Below are 16,006 nucleotides of genomic sequence, written 5' to 3' on the forward strand. Positions count from 1 at the left end.
ATAAACATTGTGAATCTGCTATAGTGAATTTCCACTTCTGTTCAGTCCACACAGGCAAAAACAAATAACTGGACTGAATAATAATACCATAAGCAATTTGTTCAAAAAGATTGGTCAATGTGACAATGTAGCATTAAACATACCATAGCAGGAAAGTTAGACAACTCATCACGGAGTCATGCTGCTTCAATCTTATTATTTCATCAAATCAATGCAAAAATGTGGTGAGTGAAGCGCAAAACAGGAGCACTTCACCAGCAGATAATTAACTCCCCATTAAACGAGCTGTTGCACTTCTGAACCATTTTATATTTCTTATCTGAAGGCAAGTAAAACAGACACAAATAACTCGCCACCCATGACAGTCCTATAACTCAACCCCCTCAGTATAAAATACGCTGGCCTTTCTGGTGGGCAGTTTCCTGTTATTGTGGTGAGAGATGAAAGCACCCATTGTTATGGACTGAAATGCATCTCATCGAGCGTCAGTGTTTTACCCAGACACCGAGTCCTGACTTTAATTTAGAGCCCACTCTCTCAGGCTTGACACCAGACATTTTTATAGTGGATGTGTGTTTAATTGCTGGTCAGAGACAGACACTCTCTATGAGGGTGACGTCAACAGGAGTTAATCAACACCTCAGACATGGCTCTGTTCTTTAAGGAGCCATTGAGCTATCAGGACAATTCAGACACTCTCTTCGAGCACATGAGCCACTGGGCTATGTGCTCTGTGCTTCAGAAGAAATAAAATATATAGCCATGAAGAAACTAAATATACACAAACACTACACTGCCAGTCATCTATTTTAAATACTCTAAACTTTGAAATTCTATCAAAGGAATAATTTTCGGTGAACTGAGAAAGGTTTATTACTAATTGAGAAATGTCAGAAATTACCATTTTATGGGATCTATCTCGATCCAAATTAATTGGGCCTTTATCACTGTAATTAGACACTCGTAGCACACCACATATTTATGTTTCACGGTTAATACTTGCACACTTTATGAGGCTTAATAGGTTTACCCTTCAAGTGTTTCCATCTTTAATAACACTCATTTCCAGCCTGATCTGATCGTAAGTTTTAATCTATCCTTGTCTAACTGATATTCTTAATATACTTTTATTTGGTCTGTGGCGATAAACATGACTAAGTAAGGAATAAGGCTATAGCATAAAGTAAACTAATACTATACACTCACCAGCCACTTTATTAGGAACACCTGCTGCTCATATACCTGCTGCTTTCTGCAGTTCTCTAATCAGCCGATCCCTTGACGGCAGCACAATGCATCAAATCATGCAGATACAAATCAAGAGCTTCAGGCCAAGTTTACATTAGACCGTATCTGTCTCGTTTTCTTCGCGGATACACTGTCCGTTTACATTAAAACGCCTGGAAACGCCGGGAAACGGGAATCCGCCAGGGTAAACGTATTCAATCCAGATCGTGTGTGGTCCGGTGCTGTGTAAACATTGAGAATACGCGGATACGCTGTGCTGAGCTCTAGCTGGCGTCGTCATTGGACAATGTCACTGTGACATCCACCTTCCTGATTCGCTGGCGTTGGTCATGTGACGCGACTGCTGAAAAACGGCGCGGACTTCCGCCTTGTATCACCTTTCATTAAAGAGTATAAAAGTATGAAAATACTGCAAATACTGATGCAAATACTGCCCATTGTGTAGTTATGATTGTCTTTAGGCTTGCCATCCTTCCACTTGCAAGTGGTAAGTGATATGCACTGAGATCACACACACAGCGGCTCAGTCCCGAATCACTGCTCGTGCACTACACTCGCGCGCTCTGTGAGCTGCGCAGGGCCGGAGTGCGCACCCTCCAGAGGGCACTCGCTGTTCAGGGCGGAGTGATTTGGAGCGCAGGATGCCTGCGGAGCCGAGCGTATCCGTGTATTGGTGTTGCTGTGTGCACGCGAATCGTGTATTGGTGTTGCTGTGTGCACGCTAATCATTTTAAAAACGTTAATTTGATGATCCGCTGATACGGTCTAATGTAAACCCCACCTCAGTTAATGTTCATGTCAAACATCAGAATGGGAAAATTGTGATCTCTGTGACTTTCACTGTGGTGTGGGTGTTGGTTTGAGCCAGATGGACTGGTTTGAGGATTTCAGAAACTGCTGATCTCCTGGGGTTTTCACACACACAACAGTCTCTAGAGTTTACACAGAATGGTGCAAAAAACAAACAAACAAAAAAAACATCAAGTGAGTGACAGTTCTGTGGGTGGAAACGCCTTGTTGATAAGAGAGGTCAGAGGAAAATGGCCAGATCAGTTCAAGCTGCCAGGAAGGATATAGTAACTCTTTACAACCGTGGTGAGCAGAAAAGCATCTCAGCATGCTACAGCAGAAGACCACATTGGGTTCCACTCCTGCCAGCCGAGAACAGGAATCTTAGGATCAAGAACAAGTTCCTATTAAAGTGGCTGATGAGTATACATTATAGTTCTAGTAGATTAGGTATAGTAAAATAATCAAAGGTGGGTTTGTGTGATGTGGCCCAGCCTGAAGCTGTTAGCATCCCAAAATGGGGAATTTTCTGTGGTGCTTTATTCCTCTTATGCCACTGTAATTTGTCTGTAATATTTAACTCATTAAAGAAATGCATGCTGTGTTTTTAATTGTTCTTTTTAAATCGTCATATTTTTAAATTTCTTATTGTGGAACGTCTGTGAAACAAGATAGTTCCTGTTATCACTCATAGCAGCTATAAACCCTTGTTCCTTCACCAACTTCTTTTTATTCTTTCTCTTGAAGTTAACAAGTAAAAAAAAAAAATGCAGCTTGTCATTTTACTGAAAAGTGAAAATCCATGGTCCTGAAGATTTTCCCATGATGGAAAAGGCACAGACACCTTTCGAACCTCCTTCCATAAATATTCAATAAATGTCTTCAGAATATTTAAGTCATTCCATGAAGTCGACTTATACATGAGCTGATCGGCTATAAGCCATGTACAATAAGACTGAGTGGAATAACTGTTTTGTTCTATCCACATTCACTGGATTTTGAGAAACGGAGCATTTTTATTTCCTGCAAATTCGATAAATAAAAAAAACTTTACACAAACCATCCGACAAAATCATTTCCGCTTAGAATGTAAACAAACCGGCGAAATGACCGTAGCAATTTGTGAAAAATGCTATAATAATAATTCTTGAAAAATAAAAAAAGATGCGTTCTTACCATCAGATACTTTCATTCCGTATTTTGTTGCTTTTTTTTTTGTAGTTTTGTTTTCAAGTAGAGTTTTTATTTGATCCTCGGTTGATTCAGCAACACGCTCCGCCACTTTGTTTTTCTCTACTCACAGTATACAGTGTTAGTTACTGTTAGTGCTGGGTTTGCACCACATATGGCGTTTCCCATGATGGCCAAAAAGATCAATTTTAGTCTCGTTTGACAAGACATTCTTCTTCCATGTGTTTGGGGAGTCTGCCACATGCTGTTGGGCAAACTCCAAACGTGATTTTTTTAAGCAATTACTTTTTTCTGGCCACTCTTCCATAAAGCCCGACTCTGTGGAGTGTACGGCTTAAAGTGGTCCTATGGACAGATACTCCCATCTCCACTGTGGATCTTTGCAGATCCTTCAGTGTTATCTTTGGCGTTTTTGTTGCATCTCTGATTAATGCCCTCCTTGCCCGGTCTGTGAGTTTTGGTGGGCGGCCTTCTCTTGTCAGGTTTGCAGTGGTGCCATATTCTTTCCATGTTGCTGGAATGGATTTAATGGTGCTCCGTGGGATATTCAAAGTTTGGGATATTTTTTATAACCCAACCCTGATCCATACTTCTTCACAACGTTGTCTCTGACCTGTTTGGAGGCTCCTTGGTTTTCATGTTGCTTGTTTAGTAGTGTTGCAGAGTCAGGGTCCTTCCAGAACAGGTTGGTTGATTGATACAGACATCATGTGACAGATCACGTGACACTTTGATTGGACACAGGTGGATCTTAATCAACTAATTATGTGACTTATGAAGTGAATTGGGTGGACCAGCTCTTATTTAGGGGTTTCATACGAAAGGGGGTGAATACTTATGCACACTCCAGATTTCTGTTTTTTCATCTTAATTACTGTTGGTGTCACAATTAAAAAAAAAAGTGCACCTTTAAAGTTGTAGGCATGTTGTGTAAATCAAATGGTGCTAACCCTCCAAAACTCCATTTTAATTCCAGCTTGTAATGCGACAAAACAGGACAAACACCGAGGGGGATGAAAACTTTTGCAAGACACTGTATGAACTGATATCAGAGCACGCGATTGCTCATACCCAGTGAATGTGGATAAAATAACAATTATACAGCTTCCATAAACAACTCTACATTTTTTAACCATTTATCAGTAGGGTTAGATTATGTGGAGAATCCAGCCCTGTGAACGAGTTGTTGCTATAGAAACGATAACGTTTGAGAAGGAGTGCATTAATTCGAAAATGTGCAGAGCTACTGTTACAGGGGATTAAATCAACACCTTTTGACTCATCGGATTTGAGAATTCAGCGGTGCTGTAGTATAAAGTGGAATAAAACATTACAAGAAACTCTCGGTGTTCAAGCATTCTGACTGGCCGTGCGAATGAATATCGGTGTTCAAATACATTTCACATTTTCATACTGTTTTGGAAGCAAAATACAGACATCTAATGGATGTCACTTCATAGACTTCTACATTTTCCAAATGCGTCAAGTGAGAATCTCATTCAAAGTTGAGCAAAGCACTCTTGGAGGTGTTGATTAGTATGAGCTCATGAGCAGAGAACCAGACTCCCTCTCTCTCTCACACACACACCCACACCCTCATAACACCTTGCCATTGACGTAATCACATGTGCTAACACAGGCTGTTGTTCCCACTGGGAGCATGTATGACAGTCTGTCAGGTCGTAAAACGGTGGAACACAGAACTGCAGAGTTCACACCTTTCTCTACAAGCAGTGCTGCAATTAACTGAAAACCAAAAATGTATGCTGGCCTCCAATTGTTTAAAATGAAATCTGACTGTAAATCATGTGCGTTTTCTTCAGAACCGTGCATGTCTGGAGTACACCGTAAACCATTACAGGCATGTTGGGCTAGGATGTGATGTGGAGGACGCGGTACCTCTCCTGCAGCTCATGGTCAGTGAGCTGGAGCGCTTCTTTCATGGTGAGATAACGGTCCCACCTCAGTAGCCGAGTTCCATCATACAGAGCCAGCTCCCGATCGTGCAGCAGCCTGCATGGAGATCGCACACATTTCAATCACAGCACCACTTCTACCTGTTTGTAGCTTATCCAAAATCAATAAATAAGCTAATAAACCCATATTAGGCTTGCCTGGATAGCACTGCCAGAGTTCCCAGGTTAACCCGATGGATGCCATCCAGCAGCACCAGCTTGCCCTCCTGCGCTGCGCTGACCAGCGGAGAGGCCCTCCAGGCTGTGTCACCATTAGGCAGTGTGTAGCGCTGCTGGAGCAGGTCCCGTGCAGTCATATCCTGCCACATACACATGTGATGAGTGCAACCATGTGTGAACAATACCAAGCTGCTTTAAAGAATCTCATCTCATCTCATTATCTCTAGCCGCTTTATCCTGTTCTACAGGGTCGCAGGCAAGCTGGAGCCTATCCCAGCTGACTACGGGCGAAAGGCGGGGTACACCCTGGACAAGTCGCCAGGTCATCACAGGGCTGACATATAGACACAGACAACCATTCACACCTACGGTCAATTTAGAGTCACCAGTTAACCTAACCTGCATGTCTTTGGACTGTGGGGGAAACCGGAGCACCCGGAGGAAACCCACGCGGACACGGGGAGAACATGCAAACTCCGCACAGAAAGGCCCTCGCCGGCCCCGGGGCTCGAACCCGGACCTTCTTGCTGTGAGGCGACAGCGCTAACCACTACACCACCGTGCCGCCCCGCTTTAAAGAATAAGAGAGAAAATAACAATTTGCATTATCTTCATAACATACAACATTAAAAGCTAGCAGTTATCCATAATTTGCTGTTTTGTTGTTAACGGCTGACAACGTCAAAACATAGTGAGCTTCGTTTAATTTTGTTTCAAAGAATTCAGTTGTGAAGGTGGAATAAGAAGCGCCTCTTAATATGCATTTTTCTTGGAATAGCTCACAAATGCAGGAAAGTCATTTGCATAACGCTGTACATCTCACATTAAAGTTTAAAGAAAATATGTTAAGAGAAAAAAAAAAAAGAAGATAGTGCCTCCTAGTAAGCCTTTCCAAGGAAAACTACCAAATGCAGGAAATAATTAAAAATCAGTTACATAATGCTATACATCTTATATTAAAGCTACCATTTAAGTACGAAGAATTTGTTTAAGTGTAAACAGTCACACAAGGCAAATTACGGCACCAGGCCATGGGGATTAGTATTTACAAACTATTTGAGCTTCATACTGCAAGCTAAATCACTACATGTGATTAGGGACAAGCAGGGTGCTATGGAAACAAGAAACGAGTAACAAGAAATGAGAAAAGGCTCAAAAGTGTGTTTTTGTGATGAATTATTGCAGAAAAATTCCTTTTTTTCCCCCGGACGCTGGGACCCCTGACCTGCACGAGCTAAAAATATCCACAGCATGATGCACAGGCTGCTTCCTTTTCCTGCTCGCTTCAGACTGAGCCAACAAATTCCCAGCATTCCACAGCTTACACACAGACTCACTTAACCGCACACATACACTTATACACATGGGCACCAGAAATTTACTACCTGTGGCAATCGTGCTTACCCTCTGCTTCTCATAGCCTGTGTAACTGGCTTCAAAATAACAGTGGTATATTCACACGCTCTTTAGAGACAGAGTGGGTTCGTGGGTGGGTTTTTTTTTTTTTTTGTGCGTGGGTGATGTGCTAAATCACACACAGCATTTTTCAAAGTACGCCTTTCAAGATCAAAGAATAAGAATGCTGAGGATTTAAGTCTTGAATTTGATAAATGGTTCAAAAACAACTTCTTAAGACGGAATTTGAATAACATCTATTTATTATCCAGATGATACTGTTCTGGAGTGCGTTTTTAAAACTTAGGTTACTCAATGTTTTGCGGCTCAGACTAAATTAAACAAATACAGTGTCTCAGCGTCCTTTCCAAAGCCATGCCTCGAAAACACGAGCTGCCTAGTAAGAGTAGGCAATCGGACAAATATCACGATTTTCAAAATCATTTCTACAATACACATGTATCATGAATGTTGACTCACAAACTGCCTGCAATACAGCAGAGTTTTCTTAATACTTTTATAAGTGATAATTAATTTGTTTATAATAAATTCATTTATAATACATTTGTAACTATAGATTATATATATCTATATAAAAACAAATGTGTGGAAGCAGAGGCGTGGTCGAGCGTCAGTTTGTGAATGGAGAACGAGGATGAGGGAGTTGAGTGGAAAAACGATTACACCTGGGACTGGCTAACAGTGATGACTGTTGTTGTGTGTCTTCTGTTGCAGTGACACCCGAGGACTTAAAAGAGGGAAGAGCGAGCCAAGAGCGGAGAGAAAGAAGTCAAGATCCAGCACACAGCTGTATATGTGCCTGTGCGTGGGTTTTTTTTGTGTCTCACAAAGTGAGACTGTGAAGCTGAATAGCGCAATCTGAATGTAAAGTGAACAAGAGTGCTTTGAAAGCACAATATCCCCCGCTGGCAACTATGCCATAACTCTGGTAAAATGCGACTGAATTGAATGAAATTGCAATATGCGTATTACTGACATATAACAAAGAATCCTGCCAAGTTTCGTGAAATTCCTCCAAAAATTGTGAGAGGACTTGATTTCAGAAGGCGAGTACCCTTCCCGGGATGGACGGACGAACATTGCCACGACATAATCCCCCTTTGGGCCTTTCCGCCAGCGGGGGATAAAAATTGTGAGGGAAGTTGATTTCAGAACGCAAGCACACCTTGATGAAATTGCCAAAGTGCACATTTGTTAATAATCAAGGGCATAACTCTGGTGAAATTTGCCCAAATTAAACAAAATTTCAGTATGCGTATAACTGTCATATAACAAAGCCTTCTGCCAAGTTTGGTGAAATTCCTCCACAAATTGTGAGAGGAGTTGATGTCAGAAGAACGTACACCCTCATGAAATTGTCAAAGTACAAGTTATTTAATGAAGGGTCAAAACGCTAGGAAAAGTTTCACAAACGAAATTAAATCGCAATATGAGTATTACTGTCATATAACAAGGCCTTTTGCCAAGCTTCGAGAAATTCGTCCAAAAATTGTGAGAGGAGTCGATGTCAGAAGGCGAACACACCTTCATGAAATTGTGAAAGTACAAGGTTGCTAATCAAGGGCCACAACTCTGGTAAAATGTGACTGAATTTAACAAAATACCAATATGCGTACTACCGACATATAACAATGCCTTTTGCCAGGTTTGGTGGAATTCCTCCACAAACTGTGAGAGGAGTTGATTTCAGAAGGAAAACGCACCCTCATGAAATTGTCAAAGTATAATTTTGTTAATCAAGGGCTGTAACTCTGGTAAAATGTGACTCAATTTAACGAAATTACACTATGCATGTTACTGACATATAACAAAGAATCCTGCCAAGTTTTGAGAAATTCCTCCAAAAATTGTGAGAGGAGTTGATTTCAGAAGGCGAGTACCCTTCCCGGGACGGACGAACATTGCCACGACATAATCCCCTTTTGGGCCTTTCCGCCAGCGGGGGATAAAAATTGTGAGGGAAGTTGATTTCAGAACGCAAGCACACCTTGATGAAATTGCCAAAGTGCACGTTTGTTAATAATCAAGGGCATAACTCTGGTGAAATTTGCCCAAATTAAACAAAATTTTAGTATATCTGTGAAGATACTCAGTCATCCAGGTACATAGTAATCTGTGGTTGGTAGAAGAGAGCAACTGGACTTGCTTGAAAAGTCTTGAAGACGTTTCGCCTCTCGTCCGAAAGGCATCCTCAGTTCTGTCTGTCTCTGTTCAGTGATGGTCGTTCCAGGTTGACAAAAATGAACGATCCTCTCTGGCTAAGTTTCTACGCACTTTGGGATGAGTTCCCTTCGACTGGTGCGGGAGTATGAGAGGACTTCCAGAAAACTGGCAGACATCTTAGCCAGAGAGGATCGTTCATTTTTGTCAACCTGGAACGACCATCACTGAACAGAGACAGACAGAACTGAGGATGCCTTTCGGACGAGAGGCGAAATGTCTTCAAGACTTTTCAAGCAAGTCCAGTTGCTCTCTTCTACCAACCACAAAATTTTAGTATGCGTATAACTGTAATATAACAAAGCCTTTTGCCAAGTTTGGTGAAATTCCTCCACAAATTGTGAGAGGAGTTGATTTCAGAAGAACGTACACCCTCATGAAATTGTCAAAGTACAAGTTATTTAATGAAGGGTCAAAACTCTGGGAAAAGTTTCACAAATGAAATTAAATTGCAATAGGAGTATTACTGTCATATAACAAGGCCTTTTGCCAAGCTTCAAGAAATTCGTCCAAAAATTGTGAGAGGAGTCGATGTCAGAAGGCGAACACACCTTCATGAAATTGTGAAAGTACAAGGTTGTTAATCAAGGGCTACAACTCTGGTAAAATGTGACTGAATTTAACAAAATACCAATATGCGTACTAGAGCCCTGCACTCCCGCGGGACCCGACGCAAAGCAGTGCGGCACGGGACAAATTTTGAAAGCTCATTGCGGGCGCAGGCAGGAGGGCGAGTGCACAATGCGGGAGCGGGCGGGAGAGGTGATAAGCTGCAGTCCCGCTAACTAAAAACGTGTTTAAAATAAAATTTATAAATTATTAATTTAGGCGGCACGGTGGTATAGCGGTTAGCGCTGTTGCCTCACAGCAAGAAGGTCCGGGTTCGAGCCCCGTGGCCGGCGAGGGCCTTTCTGTGCGGAGTTTGCATGTTCTCCCCATGTCCGCGTGGGTTTCCTCCGGGTGCTCCGGTTTCCCCCACAGTCCAAAGACATGCAGGTTAGGTTAACTGGTGGCTCTAAATTGACCGTAGGTGTGAATGTGAGTGTGAATGGTTGTCTGTGTCTATGTGTCAGCCCTGTGATGACCTGGCGACTTGTCCAGGGTGTACCCCGCCTTTCGCCCGTAGTCAGCTGGGATAGGCTCCAGCTTGCCTGCGACCCTGTAGAACAGGATAAAGCGGCTAGAGATAATGAGATGAGATGAGATTATTAATTTATGTCCATCATATATAATTTGTGCTGGATATTTTATTTGGCATTAATAAAAACATTTTAAGATGCCTAAATTTGCGGATGTGGTCTAATCTCGCGTACGTTTCCGATTCCTTTCCGCTCTTCCGTGTTTGAGATCTCCGATCATGGCAGAAGAGCAGAGCTCCTCTAGTGAAGCTCACAATGGGTATCTCTGTAAAGCCTCAGCTGCGCATGCCGCCTGCAAATGCGCACCCTCGCTACGGGCACTAGGTGAAGGATCGGTCAGTGGAGAGCTCAGCTAAGCTCAGCATGTTTAATTCCCCAAGCCAATGACAAGAACTTTCGTGAGAAATAACGCGAACGTCTGCATCATGCGGGATTTGCGGGCGGGAGCGGGACAAAATATGGTAAGCGCGGGCGGGAGTGGGACTGAAAATCATAATTCTTTGCGGGAGTGGGACTGCACAATGCGGGAGCGGGACTGAAAATTCTGTCCCGCGCAGACCTCTAATGCGTACTACCGACATATAACAATGCCTTTTGCCAGGTTTGGTGAAATTCCTCCACAAATTGTAAGAGGAGTTGATTTCAGAAGGAAAATGCACCCTCATGAAATTGTCAAAGTATAATTTTGTTAATCAAGGGCTGTAACTCTGGTAAAATGTGACTCAATTTAACGAAATTACACTATGCGTATTACCGATATATAACAAAGAATCCTGCCACGTTTCGTGAAATTCCTCCAAAAACTGTGAGAGGAGTTCATTTCAGAAGGTGAGCACCCTTCCCAGGAGGGAGGGAAGACGGGCGGACGTTAATCACCACGAAGTAATTCCTCCTTCGGGCCTTTCGGCCAGCGGGGGATAATAAAGCGACGGTCAAAGTAACAGTCTGTCTCCATCCCTTCAGTCTCCCAACCCCCTGAAGTGCAAAAAGTGTAACTACATTTTAAGTACAAAAGTGTAACATCACGCGATTTGCTTTCAGTCAGTTTGTAGGAATTAAAAACATTTTAAACATTTTATAAGAAGACATCACAACAGCTGCAATATCTCAGAAAAGCATATTGTGACAATACTGTTATTATATTATCATATCACCAGCCAGCTCTGTAGGCCAGAACACCTGAAGAATACTGCAGCAAGAGGAGCTTTCGAAATGATTGAGATGCAAGTAGAAACTCCTTGTGATGACTGACTGGATGCTGGTGCTCCACGGCATTTGTTTTTCCTCACCTTTACATATTTTGGTAGCGCCATATTATGTGAAACAACTGCTCTGCTTCTTGAGCTGAATGTTACTCAGAGAAAGACAGGATAACATTCAAGGCTCAAAATAGAAAATACCCTGATCTTTTAAAAGTAGCTACTTAGGGATATTTTGGGCTCTGAAAATAAAATAAAATAAAATAAAATAAAATAAAATAAAATAAAATAATATAAATCTTCCCTCACATCTCTTGCATGAGTCTATGGAAATGCTGAAGTCAGAATCAGCCAATCAGGGGGTGTGACTGTCCCTCCACCAGCTTGATTGGTGGAGAGAGCTGGATGACGGGGATGGATAACTACCTCTGGCATGACTGCGCTGAGGCTCAGTGGGCTGCTCTCGGAGCCAGCGCTTTGGTCTGTTCAGCATATCCAAACATTTCTGAGTAAACAGCTCTGTCTGCAGCTCATGTACCACTAACACTCATCCATAAAGCTCCAAAAATAAACTCTACGTACCAGCAATGTGCAAAATTCAAAGCGATTTTCCACCTGACATCTAAAGCTTATCTATCATCCTATCCAAGTGTCAATCTTTTGTCTTCAGGCTGTGTAAACTGATTTTATAATATTTTTTTTTAATTATCAATTTACTCATATATAACTTTTTTCATTTTCAGTCCAAAATCTTAAAGTCTGGGTGGCACGGTGGTGTAGTGGTTAGCGCTGTCGCCTCACAGCAAGAAGGTCCGGGTTCGAGCCCCGTGGCCGGCGAGGGCCTTTCTGTGCGGAGTTTGCATGTTCTCCCCGTGTCCGCGTGGGTTTCCTCCGGGTGCTCCGGTTTTCCCCACAGTCCAAAGACATGCAGGTTAGGTTAACTGGTGACTCTAAATTGACCGTAGGTGTGAATGTGAGTGTGAATGGTTGTCTGTGTCTATGTGTCAGCCCTGTGATGACCTGGCGACTTGTCCAGGGTGTACCCCGCCTTTCACCCATAGTCAGCTGGGATTGGCTCCAGCTTGCCTGCGACCCTGTAGAACAGGATAAAGCGGCTACAGATAATGAGATGAGATGAGAACTTCAAGTCTAAGTAGGAATGCAAACCGATCAGAGCTTTAAACATCATACGCAGGACGTTATAGTTAATACTGAGCTTAAAGGAACAGTCCACCGTACTTCCATAATGAAATATGCTCTTATCTGAATTGAGACGAGCTGCTCCGTACCTCTCCGAGCTTTGCGCGACCTCCCAGTCAGTCAGACGCAGTCAGACGCGCTGTCACTCCTGTTCACAATGTAGCTAGGCTCAGCATGGCCAATGGTATTTTTTGGGGCTGTAGTTAGATGCGACCAAACTCTTCCGCGTTTTTCCTGTTTACATAGGTTTATATGACCAGTGATATGAAACAAGTTCAGTTACACAAATTGAAACGTAGCGATTTTCTATGCTATGGAAAGTCCGCACTATAATGACAGGCGTACTAACACCTTCTGCGCGCTTCGGCAGTGCATTGATACGGAGCTCAGATATCAATGCGCTGCCGAAGCGCGCAGAAGGTGTTAGTACGCCTGTCATTATAGTGCGGACTTTCCATAGCATAGAAAATCACTACGTTTCAATTTGTGTAACTGAACTTGTTTCATATCACTGGTCATATAAACCTATGTAAACAGGAAAAACGCGGAAGAGTTTGGTCGCATCTAACTACAGCCCCAAAAAATACCATTGGCCATACTGAGCCTAGCTACATTGTGAACAGGAGTGACAGCGCGTCTGACTGCGTCTGACTGACTGGGAGGTCGCGCAAAGCTCAGACAGGTACGGAGCAGCTCGTCTCAATTCAGATAAGAGCATATTTCATTATGGAAGTACGGTGGACTGTTCCTTTAATACATAACTAATATCGCTTGGCTAAGACCGGGGTAATGTGCTCTGACTGCTCTCTGCTTCTTTCCGTCATAAGGATGTGTTCTGCTGCACTGCACACATCCTTATTTTCTCAGCATCATGTAGGATTAAGCATATGTCTTGTATATACAGGACCAGTCAAAAGTTTGGACACCCCTACTCATTCACAGGGTTTTCTGTATTTTGACTATTTTCTACATTGTACGTAGAACAATACTGAAGACATCAAAACTATGAAATAACATACAGAACATATATGGAATTGTGTGTTAAAAAAAACAAGTTTCATATTTTATTTAAAATATAGGCTTCACCATTTACCTGGATGATGCTTTGCACACTATTGGCATTATCTTAACCAGCTTCACGAAGGAGTCACCTGGAATGCTTTTCAATTAAAAGGTGCCTCGTCAAAAATTTATTAGTGCAATTTCTTGCCTTCTTAATACATTGGAGATCAAACAGTAAATAGTAAATAATAAAAATACAGTAAATAGCCCTGTTCCACAACTGTAGTAATCCATATTGTCAAGAACCGATCAGCTAAGTAAAGAGAAACGACATCCATCATTACTTTAAGACATGACGTGTGTTTTAAAGGTAGACGGACTTTCAGATTTTTCAAGTGTAGGTCATAAAAAGAATTTTCCCTGACACCCAATTATTTTTGTTTAGTGGACCGAAACCTACTGAATTCGTATCACAGACTTCCAATTTTCTTAGTTTTTTTTTTTTTAAATAGAACAATCAATGAATTTAGAGCCACGCGGCCTTAAATTCTCCGCGATTTTTTTCCTGTTTCACCATGACCCAATTCAACATACTACGTCATGCATCACATAGTGGGCTTTCCCCGTTCACAGAAGGCATTGTGGGATACAAATTTGAAACAGGAGAGAAAAATGGAGGATGTGAATGAAACGTGAAAGACCAACTACAGTAATGGAAAGCAAGAAGAAAAGACGTTATGTTGAGAAGGAAAGGAAACTCACTCACTCACTATCTATTAACGTCAGTTTGGGTGTGACGTTGCATGATAGGCTTTCACCCTCATTTTCCATGCTGTGTGGTCCGTTGTGTCATTTGCAGTGAGGCTGGACACCTTTAGATCGTTTGTGACCACTTCACACCATGTTTTGCGTGGCCTACCCCTTTTTTTCTGCCCATCAACCTGGATGTTCCTTATGGTGTTAATACAGCTCTCAGCCCTTTCTACGTGTCCAAACCATCAGAGCCGCTTACATCTGATAGCAGTCACAAGGTCAACCATCTCGAGCCTTGCGCATAAGTCACTCACGCTGGTAACATCATCAGGTTTGACACCGCACATCCACCTTAGCATCACTCGCTCGTTTCTCTCCAGCCTTGCCATGTCGATCTTCTTAGGGGCCCAGCACTCACTGGCGTACAGCATGGCACCCCTAACACAGCTACCATACACCCTACCCTGTGTTTGAAATGACAAGCTCTTGCAAGACATTATAGGCAGCAGTTCCCTGAATTTGCCCCAGGCGGCTCTCACCCTAGTGATTGTGGCAGCCTCACAGCCACCACCAGCACAGATGGTATCTCCTAGATAGCAAAAGGAATCCACCACATCCAGACGGTGTTCACCAACCATGACGTGGTCGCATGGCATGCCATCGATGGGGCAAGCTGTTTCTAGGCATCTGCTGCACCTGAACAATGGTTCAGAGATCAGCCTGCCATGTACATTACTACATTTCTTATGAACCCAGTGTGAACACCCACTGCAGTAGATGGAATTACTACCAACGCCCTTTCCAGCACACGGCGCATGGATGCTTGCCTGAGTCTCTCAGCGAATCCAAGTTGGGGCCAAACACAGGACCAAACTAATAAATATCAGCCGTCAGCGAGCACCTCGGTGTGATCAGCTGTTTGTTTAGCGACAGAATGATGTAACCGTCAGTGCACGGTCAACGGAAAACCTGTAGATGGCAGTAATGCAACACTGTGGATGCCGGCTGCCGTAAAACCCAAAAGAAGAAGGAAAAGAAGAAAGTAGACCTGCGCATGCGCACACGGATTTCCTCCATCTGCATGACTGCGCGAAGCGAGCGATTTCATGCACATTATTTGCTAGGGAATCCTCTCAAATTAAATAACTTCCCAGACACAGAATGGTCTGGGTTTTTTTTTTTTTTTAGATATTGCAGAAATAACCATATACAGTGGGGCAAAAAAGTATTTAGTCAGTCACCAATTGTGCAAGTTCTCCCACTTAAAAAGATGAGAGAGGCCTGTAATTTTCATCATAGGTATACCTCAACTATGAGAGACAAAATGAGAAAAAAAAATCCAGAAAATCACATTGTCTGATTTTTAAAGAATTTATTTGCAAATTATGGTGGAAAATAAGTATTTGGTCAATAACAAAAGTTCATCTCAATACTTTGTTATATACCCTTTGTTGGCAATGACAGAGGTCAAACGTTTTCTGTAAGTCTTCACAAGGTTTTCACACACTGTTGCTGGTATTTTGGCCCATTCCTCCATGCAGATCTCCTCTAGAGCAGTGATGTTTTGGGGCTGTCGCTGGGCAACACGGACTTTCAACTCCCTCCAAAGATTTTCTATGGGGTGGAGATCTGGAGACTGGCTAGGCCACTCCGGGACCTTGAAATGCTTCTTACGAAGCCACTCCTTCATTGCCCGGGCGGTGTGTTTGGGATC

The 16,006-nt window shown here is 42.7% G+C and overlaps 1 protein-coding gene across 1 annotated transcript in view; it reads right to left on the bottom strand.

Annotated features, from left to right (window-relative positions):
* vwa8 (von Willebrand factor A domain containing 8) overlaps nt 1-16,006 on the bottom strand; it is a 195,449-nt gene that overhangs the window by 139,289 nt on the left and 40,154 nt on the right. The window contains exons 13-14 of the mRNA XM_060929893.1: nt 5,343-5,503; nt 5,128-5,241 (exon numbers count right to left, since the gene is read on the bottom strand). Coding sequence (XP_060785876.1) covers nt 5,128-5,241; nt 5,343-5,503 — 275 coding nt within the window. The remainder of the gene's footprint in view (nt 1-5,127; nt 5,242-5,342; nt 5,504-16,006) is intronic.

This window comes from Neoarius graeffei, chromosome 9, assembly GCF_027579695.1.
Source record: "Neoarius graeffei isolate fNeoGra1 chromosome 9, fNeoGra1.pri, whole genome shotgun sequence".
NCBI classification, from domain to species: domain Eukaryota; kingdom Metazoa; phylum Chordata; class Actinopteri; order Siluriformes; family Ariidae; genus Neoarius; species Neoarius graeffei.